This window comes from Cricetulus griseus, chromosome 2 (assembly GCF_003668045.3).
Source record: "Cricetulus griseus strain 17A/GY chromosome 2, alternate assembly CriGri-PICRH-1.0, whole genome shotgun sequence".
In the NCBI taxonomy this organism is placed as follows: domain Eukaryota; kingdom Metazoa; phylum Chordata; class Mammalia; order Rodentia; family Cricetidae; genus Cricetulus; species Cricetulus griseus.
In genome coordinates, this window is record NC_048595.1 from 276,412,486 (window position 1) to 276,424,829 (window position 12,344).

The 12,344-nt window shown below is 40.2% G+C and overlaps 1 protein-coding gene across 7 annotated transcripts in view; it reads left to right on the top strand.

Moving 5' to 3' along the window:
• Positions 1 to 12,344, top strand: part of Utrn (utrophin) — a 484,152-nt gene that overhangs the window by 407,684 nt on the left and 64,124 nt on the right. For all 7 annotated transcript variants that reach the window (XM_027402009.2, XM_027402014.2, XM_027402008.2 and 4 more), the window contains 2 exons: positions 2,944 to 3,005; positions 4,968 to 5,042. In XM_027402009.2, the coding sequence (XP_027257810.1) occupies positions 2,944 to 3,005; positions 4,968 to 5,042 (137 nt within the window). The remainder of the gene's footprint in view (positions 1 to 2,943; positions 3,006 to 4,967; positions 5,043 to 12,344) is intronic.

Consider the following 12,344-nt stretch of genomic DNA (forward strand, 5'->3'; position numbering starts at 1 on the left):
CAACAGTTTTGTTATTTCTCCTACAACAGCAAAATGGAGATGGCTGGACACCCTAGTAAGAGGTTGCCACTCTCACTCTCCGGTGCGTCATGAGATTTTTTTTTACTTAAATATTCATTTGAATTTTCAAGTTTTCATTTTATTCTGGGTCAGCTTCCTGGAGCAGTTGCATTTTTGAAGTAAGATTTTTGATAACAGCATTACAGTGTGGCACGATAAGTGTCTCTGGCTGCAGTAACTCTCCTTTCTCCACCAGCCCTCAGGTTGCTCAGAAGATATGCCACTGTTATTTTGAGGGAAGACACCACTTAGGTTCTGTTTTGGTTGCTTGCTCTGGGCGAGCTGGAAGCATTTTGGCAAGAGTTGCCTGCCAAGCAGTCTGCAGCTGTTCAAATACTTACAGCCTTTAGGTTTAGTGTGGATTTTGTTCCAACCCTCTTTCTGCACTTAAAAAGAAAAGAAAGGGGAAGAAAAAAAAAAAACATGTCTACTCTCTCTTTTTTTTAACTGTTGTTTTGTAAACCACAGCTTTACATTTGTAACCAGAGGCTGTGTTTACTTTCAGCCTTTGCAGTTCTGCCTAATGAATTAACTGGTATTGAATTCACAAAAGAGACTCCCTTCCCCTCCATCCATCTGTTTGCCAAATGTGTGTTCTCCCTCAGCTCCCAGGACATGGTGCCTTCAGCACAGAGCCATTAGCAGCATGCTTTGGAATTCTCAACTGTTCGCCTGACTGGCCAGTGGTATTGTGCCCTTGTGGCCACATAGGGTTGTCCAAGGGGAAGGTCCACATCTGTAGTTTCTGAAGAATGCATATGTGATATTTAAGTATGCCATTCAACTCTGAATTGCTGAGAGCTTTAGTTTGGCCCATGAGCCTTGGTTTGTCTTATTGCAAGTAGTATTGTCCTGAGGACAGAAATTGTTTGAAAGAAAAGAAAAAAAAATAGCAATTATGTCTTGGGCATTTAAGGTTGGTGCTCATGCTAGCACAGTAGAATAATACTACATTTTCACCAAACTATTCTTTATCTCTTACTAGTGGCTGAGAGATGCATTTCTGCTAAGTTCATGACCATACTATGCCATACTATGACAGTCTTTTTTTTTTTTTTTTTTTTTTTGGTTAGACAACTTACATTGCCGGTGGTCTTTAGGATATCGTAGTTTTGTGATATTCATGTCAAGTGGAAATACTTGCCCCTTTTGTACTGGAGTTAAAGTTAACAGGAAAGGAACAGACAGCTTTCCAGCAAGTTCTAAAACATCTTCCCATCATAGAAATATTCTGTGTGAGATCCCTAGGATATCTTACCTACTATTTATTTATTGAAATCCATTATGAATTACTGGGACATTCTGTTATCCAAGTCCACAGAACAAAGATTCTGTTCTTTGCCCAGGAATGCAAACTACTTTTTAAATGTATTACATAGGTTATAAAAAGCAATGATTTCTCTTAAATTTGTTTTTATGAATATCTTAATATCATCTCTCATGTACTGTGCGATTTCACATAGCTTACTAAACAGTTTCTTTAGAAGGTGCATCTAAAATGTCTTTTGAGGACTATTAGATGTTATTACTCTGTTATGGCCTAGATAAGGGATAGTAAACTATTTCTAAATATAACCCATCAAAGTTATGAGCATTTTAACTCATATTAATGCACACACAAACACCTACATACACACATACTTGCTTACATCACACACACACACTCACATATACACATGCGTACATACACACACACACACACACACACACACCTAATTTAAACCCTACCATTATTTGTTTGTACTGCCATCTTATTCCTTAAAGATTTCCAACTAATATATTAAATACAGCAATAAAATAAAGATGTGTTTTCTGAATAAAGAGTAGGGCTCATACATAAAATTATCCATTTCATCTAAAAATAATAGTTCTGGTTATTGAATAAAGCTAGGAAGCAAAAGGTAGAAAGAGAACGACAGCTGCCTAAGGAAAGTCTGGGTCTCTGGATTTATAAGGAGAGGAGATCGAACAAGCTTGAACCAAGAAAGGGGAGAACCAGGGTTAAAAAGGTGGGAGGATCAGTAGATGGCATCGTGAGGAGATGATACTCAGATTTAGAGTCTTCATTTCTCTAGTCTTTAGACATTTGATTAGGACTCCTAAAGTGTGGTAACTCTCTTAATGCTATAACTCTTCTCAGCCCTTCTGCTGTTAGAGCATTTGCTCCAAATGATAGTTGCCATCTGCCTCACAGGCGAGAAATTATTCTGGAGCCCACATTGATTTGGCCACACCCAGCTCAGTGCCCAAGGGTCTCTAGCACTCATTTTGTATGTCTGGGTTTCGGCTTAGAGTTGTGATTGTTTTTCATATAGAGAAAGCGGAATTTTATCTATCTTTTCATAATACAGTTGCATCAAATAAAAATGATTATCCAAAGTGTTTTTCATATGTATATGTGTCTGTGTGGTATGGGTATTTCTGAGTGTTCTCATGTATGTGGGAAGAGATGAGTGTGTGTGTGTGTGTATTGCTATCAAGTGTCTTCCTTGATTCTTCTTAAGACCTTATATATTGAGGCAGTGTCTCTCATTTGAACCCAGAACTCACCAAAGTCTAGCATGCCAGTTTGTTCCAGACATCCCCTGCCTTCTCCCCTGCACAGGGGTTATAAGTGGGCTTCCCAGCTCACCCAGAACTCACTGGTACGGGGGGTCTGAATTTTCATCCTTATACTTGTATGGGCAAGCACTTTACCCTCTAAGCCATCTCCCCAGCCCCTTTATTCATACTTTGAATATTAAATAATAACTGAACACTGAGTTTCTGAGTAATCCTTAATGGGTTTTTACATATTTTAAAAATGTAATTGGGATTTTAGGAGTTGTAGCCACTGTTGTATTTTGTAGTCTTGTTATTTACATTTACTTCTTTTCCCCCCAGCCATCAAACACAGACCACCTGTTGGGATCATCCTAAAATGACTGAACTCTTTCAATCCCTCGGTGAGTGTTGCTTTATTTAATAGTAATGAATGGGCCTACAGAGCCAAGGACTGTACATTCATAAAATGACACCTAGCTACTCACCTGCTCTTCTTGTATGGATGAAGGACTCATGCTGTGGCATGACAACATAGTGCCATGACATGTTACAAGAGTCCTGAATTTAAAGGCAGGTGAACTCCTAAGGTCAACACACAAAACAAGCATTGCCTTTTTTCTTATGTGATTTGGAAGGATACCAGCCAAAAAGACTTCACTTTCCAGAAGAAATGTGATTATTGTAGGTCTCATCTCCCTCCTGTTAGTGTTGACTCATAGTTCAGCTTTTCATGCTTAAAAAAAAGGAAAATTTAATAACAATGTGAAGTTTTTTAAATCAAATTAGCTTACTTAATATCATTTTTAAGCCGTAAACTGCACTAATCTTGATAGAAAAAAAAAAATACAGGACCTCCCCTCTGGGGCTAATTATCAGTAGGCAGTGACTTTCCCGAAAATTTACTCCTTGGGAAACTGAGGGAATTTCCAAATGATTCTCAAGGAGGAGGGTAGTAACTTGTGCCCCACTCCTTTCAGATTTCTTTTTTTCTCTTTAAATCCTGAACTCCTGCGGGTATTCTCATTTGGTCTTTGGGACTGCAGAAGAAAAACAGGAGGGAAAAAAAGCACTTCTTTACTTCATTTAGCAATTGAGAGTGAAAAAAAAATGGTGATCTTTGAGTTTTCTTCCCTTAGCCTCTGATAATCCATCTTTAGGAGATAGAGGAATAAATTGTAATATTCACTAGTTCCAAGCTAGGAATGTTGATACAGGGATGTTTTAACTAGGACTATGAAAGTGCAGAAGCAGCAAATTGCTCAGGGTAGCAGAGCATAGGACAGCCTCATGTGTACTGATATGGATGGGCAGTTGACAGAAAACTATTTGTCCTAGGGGGCAGGTGACTCTGAAGGAGAAACCCTCAGTTGGTCAGCTTGATAGTCCCCAGTACTAACTAACTGCACCCCCTGCCCTGCCCCAGCTCTTTCCTCCGTAGAGCAGACATTCATGAAACCCTTCCCCCATCCTCATGATCCCCAAGGGTCATGGCTGACACTCCTGCCACACAGGACAGATTAAGTAGAAAAGCAGTGCAAAATTATTGGATCAAATCTTTACGTTATAAAAGAGACCTGAAAAGCAAGAAGACTTTATGCTCTTGTATAGGGTTGATGAAGCCAGTTAGAAGTCTGGTTAGAATAAGCAAGGTGTTCTACTGGCAAAGGAGAAGCCAGCTTAGCCCGGCTTGTTTGGGCATCATACCTTTCTTCGTAGTGTAGGTTAGGTCACATACCAAATGAACGGCTTCAAGAGGGGATGCAGAAGCCAGAAGCCAGCAGCCAGCTTAGCCAGTGTGTCCAGGTTCTGTCCAGACTCTCTGTATAATCCCTTTCCTCCTTCTGTAGGTCAGGATATGGACCACAGGAACAGCTTCAAGAGGGTATGGAGAAGGTCGGAGTGACCTTAGTTTTTATGGCTTGTTTTGGGAAAGAGGCATCCCAGTTTCTATGATCTGTCCAGGGAAAAGGATTCTATTTTTGTGGTGTATGTGTGACTTGCTCTAGGTGAGAAAGGAGATGCAGGGGATGGAGTTCAGCCCTTACCTCTCAGGCTTTTCCAGTCTCCTCCTCCTCAGTTAAAACAATTCAGCACTGAGGAGAGTCAGGGGTTGTTGGTTCAAAAACCAGCACCTACTAGAAAATGCTTTTCTACAGTTTTCGACAGAAGCCTGTTTTGCAGTGTATCCCAATATAGTGTGAAGAATTATCTGATTATATTTATAAATTGATGTGTTTTAGGATTTTTTTTTTTGTGAATAGACACATTTCTCCACAATCCAAAATAAGCAAATATGCTCATTCTTGGCATTCAGTGTAAGTAAAATCATTAACGCTTTAACTTCTTCTCTTTTTCCCTTTCAGCTGATCTGAATAATGTACGTTTCTCTGCCTACCGCACAGCAATCAAAATTCGAAGGCTGCAGAAAGCACTGTGTTGTGAGTTATTTTCTCTTAGTGAATCACCTTGTTTGGAGGGTTGCCTTTGTTGTTGTAAGTGTTAAGACAAGGACAAATGAGGAGGGTGGTGTATTTGCAGTCAATCTGATTTTCAGTGCCCCTCATCCAGGGAGTTAGCCGTGTTTCTATTAATGCTTCATGACTGGCACTATCCGCGTGCACTAGCAAAATAGATGAGCAATGCCACTCGAATTTTGAGTACAAAATTAATCAAAACACAAAGAAAGCACTTTCAAAAATTGTGCTGCCACCCCATTTTAAAAGAGTAAATCAAGCTAAGGGGTGTTGGTAGCACACACCTTTAATCCCAGCACTCGGGAGGCAGAGGCAGCCAGGTCTCTGTGAGTTCAAGACCAGCTTGGTCTACATAGCGAGTTCTAGGACAGGCTCCAAAGCTACACAGAGAAACCCTGTCTCAAAAAACCAAAACTAAAATAAAAATAAAAAATTAAATCATTGAATCAATGTAGTAGGTTGTTGCCTGTTAAGTCCTTTTTGTCCAAATTGTTTGACTCAATACAACCATGTAACAGAGAAATGCCAAGCAATCACATTACTGATCTGTCTAGTAACTGGAACCATTAAGCTGATGGAAAAGTCTGTTTCCTTTTAAATATGACAGAATTCATTTAGTGACATTAATGATTTTTTTCCTGTGAAGGGCATGCTCATAGGGGTATTCCCTGGTGGTCACTTTACACAAAGGTTTTTTTGTCCCCAGAATATTAAAAAGTAAGCAGTCATGTGAATTCTTGTAAATAGAGTATTGATTTATGTTTTCCGGATTCTGTCTTTGCTTGGATGATTAACCAAGGAACATTTGAGCCTTGCTAGATATTATTGTGCAAAATAATATTTGTGTGTGTACTTTAAAGATGGAGAGGATGGGAAAATTCCATAGATGCTTGTTTTCTACCCTCTGTTAATAGCTGCTATCTGCCTGGGCTTTGAAAACTACCCTCAGAAAAGTACTGTGTTAGTTAGGGCTAAAGGATTTGCTTCTTAAAAACTAGTGAAGATTGGCTGAAGACACATCTCATCTGGACAAAGTACTCTCTGTACACACCTATCCCTGGATCTCAGGGTGGAAGGAGAGAACCAACTCCTGAAAGTCGTTCTCTGACTTCCATGTGCACAGTTAGTACTCTCTCTCTGTCTCTCTCTCTCTCTCTCTCTCTCTCTCTCTCTCTCTCTCTCTCTCTCTCTGTTTCTCTACCTCTCTCTCTCTGTCTCTCTCTCTGTGTGTGTGTGTCTCTGTGTGTGTCTCTCTGTCTGTCTCTGTCTCTCTCTGTCTCTGTCTCTGTCTCTCTCTTCCTCACTCTGTAAGGACTCAGGAATTATGCTGGCCTGCCCCTGTTACTTGGCAGAATGCACTCAGGCAGTACCCTGGGTGCTCTCTTTCCCTCTCTCTTTCCAGCTCTCTTTTCCTCTCTTTCCTGCTGTTCCCCTGGGGCAGACAGGACTTTTCCTGTCTCCCTCTTCTCTTCTGTCCTCTCTCTGTCTCTGCATCTCTTCACCTCTTTTCTCTTTCCTCCCCCTTCCCTCCCCTTTTAAATTAATTAAATTTAAATTAATTAAACTTCTCACTTAAGCTCTGTCTGCCTGGCATGTTTGTCCCTCTGCCTCAGTCACCTTCCACCAAGTTTACCCAAGAAGGTTCCCCTTGCGCTTTATCATAACACTCTCCCCCTCTTTCTCTCTCCTCTTCCCTCCCTCCTTGTCTCTGTATTTCTCTGTCTCTCACATACATACACATTATAAAGAAAATAAAATTTCAGATTTTCAAAAGCTCAATAGGAGTTACCAATACATTTGAAGTTGACTGGGTGAGCAGAGTTGAGCAAATAGTTGTCAATCACTTAGGGAGGATAGAGAGTCATAGAAAGGGTTAAGGCAGAAAAACCAAAGTTCTTTTTGCATGAGAAGTCTTATAAGCAGTAGAGAAACAGCAGCAGATAAGCCAGGAAAGGAAGGGTGAAATGGCCTCAGGTCTTGTATAAATCTGTATAGGCTTAAGGTTAGTCTGTAGCAGACTGACCTGTTCAAAACATGGGGCCCTCCAACTCTAGCTAGTGATCTGTGTGTTGAATGGGAAGGGAGTAGGAAGCAGTTTGCAGACAGAAGAGGGGCTCTTCTGTAGTGATATGTAGTGTATCACTGTAGTGATAGCAGTTTTGAACCTTACGTCCAGCCATCAGGTCTACACAGTCTTCCCAGGCATAGAGGGTTATAAAATGAGGATAAATGACTGAGACACAAACCCTCCACCAGACAAAGATGTACCATAGTGAACTGGCTCCCAATTTCCTGGAATACCCCTGGGTGAAGAAACCTGATCATGCCTTTGGGGTTTGTTTTTGTTGACTCCTCTTTCTCTTGAAGCAAAATGCCTCTTTTTAGTTCACATTCAAACCTGAGAGGGGCAGAAGAGAGACCCCCTCCAGTCTCAGAGCTGAAAGATATTTTGTAATATTCAGTGAACAATGTACCCAGTTTGTGCAAGCTTAGATATCTAAAGGGATCTCCTGACAGCCACTGGCTTCTATTTTCCCATTGCCACCACAGGGCTCCAGTCTGGGGCCTGTATACCACATGTCACATTTACCTACCTGTTGGACCAAATCAACTCCTTCCTCTCTCATCTTCTCTGTTTACTTGAAATGTCCTGGCTCATCTTGTGTAAGTCTGTCATCCTTTATTCCTTCCTGACACTGCCAAAAATGTCCTTCTTTTAGAACAAGTTACATGCTCATCCCACCAGCTTCTAATTTTTCCAGAATTTTCTGATGGCCTGTGACTGTTTTTCACTTGCTTGCCTTGCACAGTAGTTGCATGTTAGGAGAGGTTGACCTGTCTCTACACACAATGGCTTTTAGGTCATGGTCACCTCTTATTTTGTGCACATCCCCACCCAGCATATTGCTCCTTCACCAGCATAAAGAGAGCACATTTGTCTTTGCTGTGCCATTCCTCATTCATTTGTTTGGCTCAAAGATCATTCAGCAGATAAAGCAAGGCAGGAGCCTCATTCCATCACTTGAAGGACTCAAAGTCAGAGAGAGCCTTGCATGTAGACACTGTGTACTTGCTTTCACAGATTGCTTTTCCCTTAGAATGCATTGGCCTTTGCTTGGCCTGTCTGCTCTCTGTCCACTTCCTTTACTTTGCTCCAGTCGATTCAAATTGATATTTGACCTAGCAAACTTTAGTCTATTTCTCCTGCCTAAAAGCTCTAGTTCCAGCTTTTCACATTTGCAATCTCCTCATAGCTACTGTGTGCATCTCAGACTGGCAGCTGTGTTTCAAGCACATGGCTCCTCTTCACTCCCTCCTGGTAATTCTATCTCATCCATTCCAATCTTTCTTTCTTTCTTTCTTTCTTTCTTTCTTTCTTTCTTTCTTTCTTTCTTTCTCTCTCTCTCTCTCTCTCTCTCTCTCTCTCTTTCTTTCTTTCTTTCTTTTTGTGCTTGTTTTAGGCTCAAAGACACTGTCAGAATTGTAATTCTTATTTATTTTTATTTATGAGCATTGATTGGTGTTTTGCATGATGTATGTCTAAATGAGGGTGTCAGATCCTTTGGAATTAGAATGACAGTTGTGAGCTACCATGTAGGTGCTAGGAATTGAACCTGGATCTTCTGGAAGAGCAGCCAATGTTCTTAACAACTGAGCCATCTCTCCAGCCCCAGAATGGCAATATTCTTTTTACATTACCCACTTATTGTCTGCCTTTCCAAATGAATTACATGCTTATGAACAAAGAAAGTCTATGTTCTTGTCTACCTGAGCCCTCCTATAATTTAGTGTGACCTAAAGTCACTTAGGTCATACTAAATTCACTATGTCTTACTAAACAAATGATTTGAGTTTGAAGATGACATAGGTGTGCACCAAAAGACATGTGCAAGATTTAGAGTCATGTTTTGTACAATTAAGCTTTGTTAATTTTTGATTTATTCAAAATATATTACTATATAGCAGCAAAAACTGAATGAACTAACCATCAGCAGCAGCATGAGAGCTATAAAATTAAGTGGGAAAAGTCAAAAGACAAAAGAAAGTTGTATAGTTCAGTTCCATTTACATATAGTTCCAAGCCCCCACAGAGCTAAAGGCTATTCTATTTATGGCATACCTCTGCCTTTAAGAACTGAAAGTTAATGCAAAGGTTAGAGTACACACAGATTACCCCCATGATCATGATGGGCCATAGTTACATATGATGTTAGTATGATCTTTTTCTTTGGTGTGTAATGGACTTTGTATTTTAATCATTTTCCTCAAGTCACATTATACATTTTATATATTATATACACATACATATTTGAATGTTGACTTAGAGACATTTTTGTAGCAAGCCATGGTAGAGAAACAAGGAAAGATGCTGGCTGAGAGGGAGGCAGCCCCTTTATCGTATAAAAGGACATTGTCCCTGTCTAACAGATGTATTTACTCAACCATAAAAGCCGCCTTGGTTTTAGGCACGTGGGCACTAATTGAGATAAGAACAAGGGATATAGATGCATCCAGTCAAAGGCTTGGGTACAGGTCAGAGGGTGTCAAGGAATGTCATGTTGTAGAAGAGCTTATTTCTTTGTCCAGTACCCAGAAATGTCCTTAAATTCTATTTAGGCCAGTTCAGGGTTCATTTAAAAAAATTTTCTTGAAATTTCTGATTTGGAGGTATTATTATTAACTGTTACTAACATTCCTTATTAAAACAGGCTCTTACTGTCCTAGGACGGCCTGGAAAACTCACTATGTTGCTTAGGCTGGGCTTGAACTTGTGTTCCTCCTGTTTCTACCTCCCTAGTTACAGGATGTATGATGATTTGAAACTACTACTAATTTCTAATTAGTGTTTTGATCTTCAGGATTTTAAGTCTAGGGAAGTATACAGTCATTTTCTACTTTGAGAGAGTTCAAAGATAGTAAGTACCAAGTAGAGGATATATGTGCTAAATAGTATTTGAGCATGGGGAACAGAGGGAATAGGATGAGTAGGTGATTCTTACCAAAGAAGATGGAGGCTGAGCCGCCTGGATGTAACAGGAAAAGGGATGAAGGTCTAGATTCATAGGAATGCCTGAGGGGCAATTGATTTGCATAGGGCTTGATAGTTGGTAGATTGTGAAGGATGGAGGGTTAAGAAAGCTAAAGATTTGTAGACCAGATTTCGGGAGCAAGTAAGATTTTTATTTGGAGCACACTAAGGTAGAGAGGTTCCTGAAAGAGAATGGTTACAGCTCTTGAGGAGGGAACTGAGCAATGGGGATGGGTCATTGTTCACCGGGAGACAAGAGGCAGAAATGGGAATCTGGAATCATCTAAAGAGATGCCAGTGTTGTGAAATGAGTGAAGCACCATTCCTGCAGGTTAAAAATTCAAGCCTGGAAGCTTGAGTGCAGAAATGTTTCTTGGTGCCTGGGAAAGAGGATATGGTTGGGTGCTAAGAAGGCTAGAACACATGGCCAAGCCTAGAGAGATGTCTGAAGCCCCAGGTCAGGGGCTCAACAGTGTTCCTTCTGTGTTTATTAGTTCTCACACCCCTGGCCCTCAGGACAGGAGATGATGCATCTCTGTTTAACCCCTGTGCTTCATATTCGGGAATTTATAAAAGTCTGAAACTTGCTTAGAAAATGAGTGGCCTGTTTGTTCCATTTGTCGCATGACTGGGCTGTCATTTTTCTGCCTCTGAAGAGACAAAATCATAATTTCCTGTGATTTAAATGTAGTCTGTTCTTTAAAAGGCACCTAAATATGACACACTTCAGGAAGATGCTTGCTTGGCTTAGGCACTCAGCCGGTGTGTCAGAGCAAATCACTGGAAATTGAAGACATGATCATCTATGGGATGTGGCAAATTACTGTCTGAGCCCCAGAATGGGTAACAAGGGAGGCTTTTCTGAACTCAGTGAAGGGTGGACTGATCCAGGAAATGGCCATTTTGAAATTTGGTCTATTGTCCCTGTATGTTGTGTGGCTGGCATAATTAGTGTTGGAATTCAGAACTTAGCATCTGGCAGTAATTGAATATATTTCTTTGTGTCTGTAGAGAATTGTGCTTCTCCATCTACTGTCTTTTATTAAGCATATCCCTTTGTTACATGCTGTAAAGAATGAGTTTTGCTAGTGCTCTTCAGAGGTTTAGAATTGAAAACAATGTATAGCACCAAGAAATGGTGAAAAATGATAATGAAAATTATAGATAATTCCCAGATCTCCTATTATTCTTTGGCACCATTTCTAGCTTGTGGGATGCATATGCAAATTATTTTTGTTAGCAGCATACATTTAACAGTGAAATTGTTGACATCTAAGAGAAAAGGACTGGGCACTTACTCAGGCTTGCTATGTATGTCTCCTGCTTGAGTCTTTTAAAAAAGTCTTCCCTATTGAGATATTGTAGACGTTGTGTTTGTCTGTGTCATTTTAACATAGTTCTTTTCCACTGTAGACAACTTGGGGGAAATTATCCTATGTTGTTTAAACAGCTGGCATGGATGCATTTCATAAATTCAAAATTAGTGGTTAGTCAGTAGCTACAACTACAAAGATACAAGGGAAGCTGTTCATTTATTTTGGCTAGTTGTCAAAATAAGTCATGTTGGGGGCTAGGGATAGTTTATTCGTTAGGCAAGAAAGTAGTTACTTAAATGTTTTAAGTCCCACTCAGATGTTTTTCAGTGCTAAAAAATTGGAATACGAAGATAGAGCATATATTTTGCATAATGGTAATTTCCATGAGAAAACTTTTAAATTAGCTCTAGTCTGTCATTTCCCATGCCTATGTGTTAAGAATTGGGTCATTTCCACATCCAATAAATAGATAGGTCTGCTTGGTTTCATTTGCAGCTAGCTGAGGAGTTACTCAGAATTAGTTGTTAATAGCAATCTTTATTTTGCCCAGGGGCTCGGTGTACAGTGTCCCCCTCAGTGAGACCACATGCCACCCATGTGTCACACACAATGCAACTCATTTTTCCCTAGTGGACTCCTAGACTAGCTTAAAGTCTTCCTTTATCAAAAGCAGGATCTCCCGCTGGAGATGTCTTATCTATCTTATCTTTCAAGGCCTATTTCAAATTTCACCACAGGGACGGTCTTTTCAAGTTGTCCTCCCTACCACCAAGCATTCCTAATCCACTTGTCTGAAACCTGAAATACTACAGTATGCAAAGCTTGTGGTTGCTTATATGGTGGCAGAATTGCATACCTGACCTTAGCTGATGAGTCAGTTACCTTAAAACTACTTTATAGGAGTCTAGAGTGATGACTCAG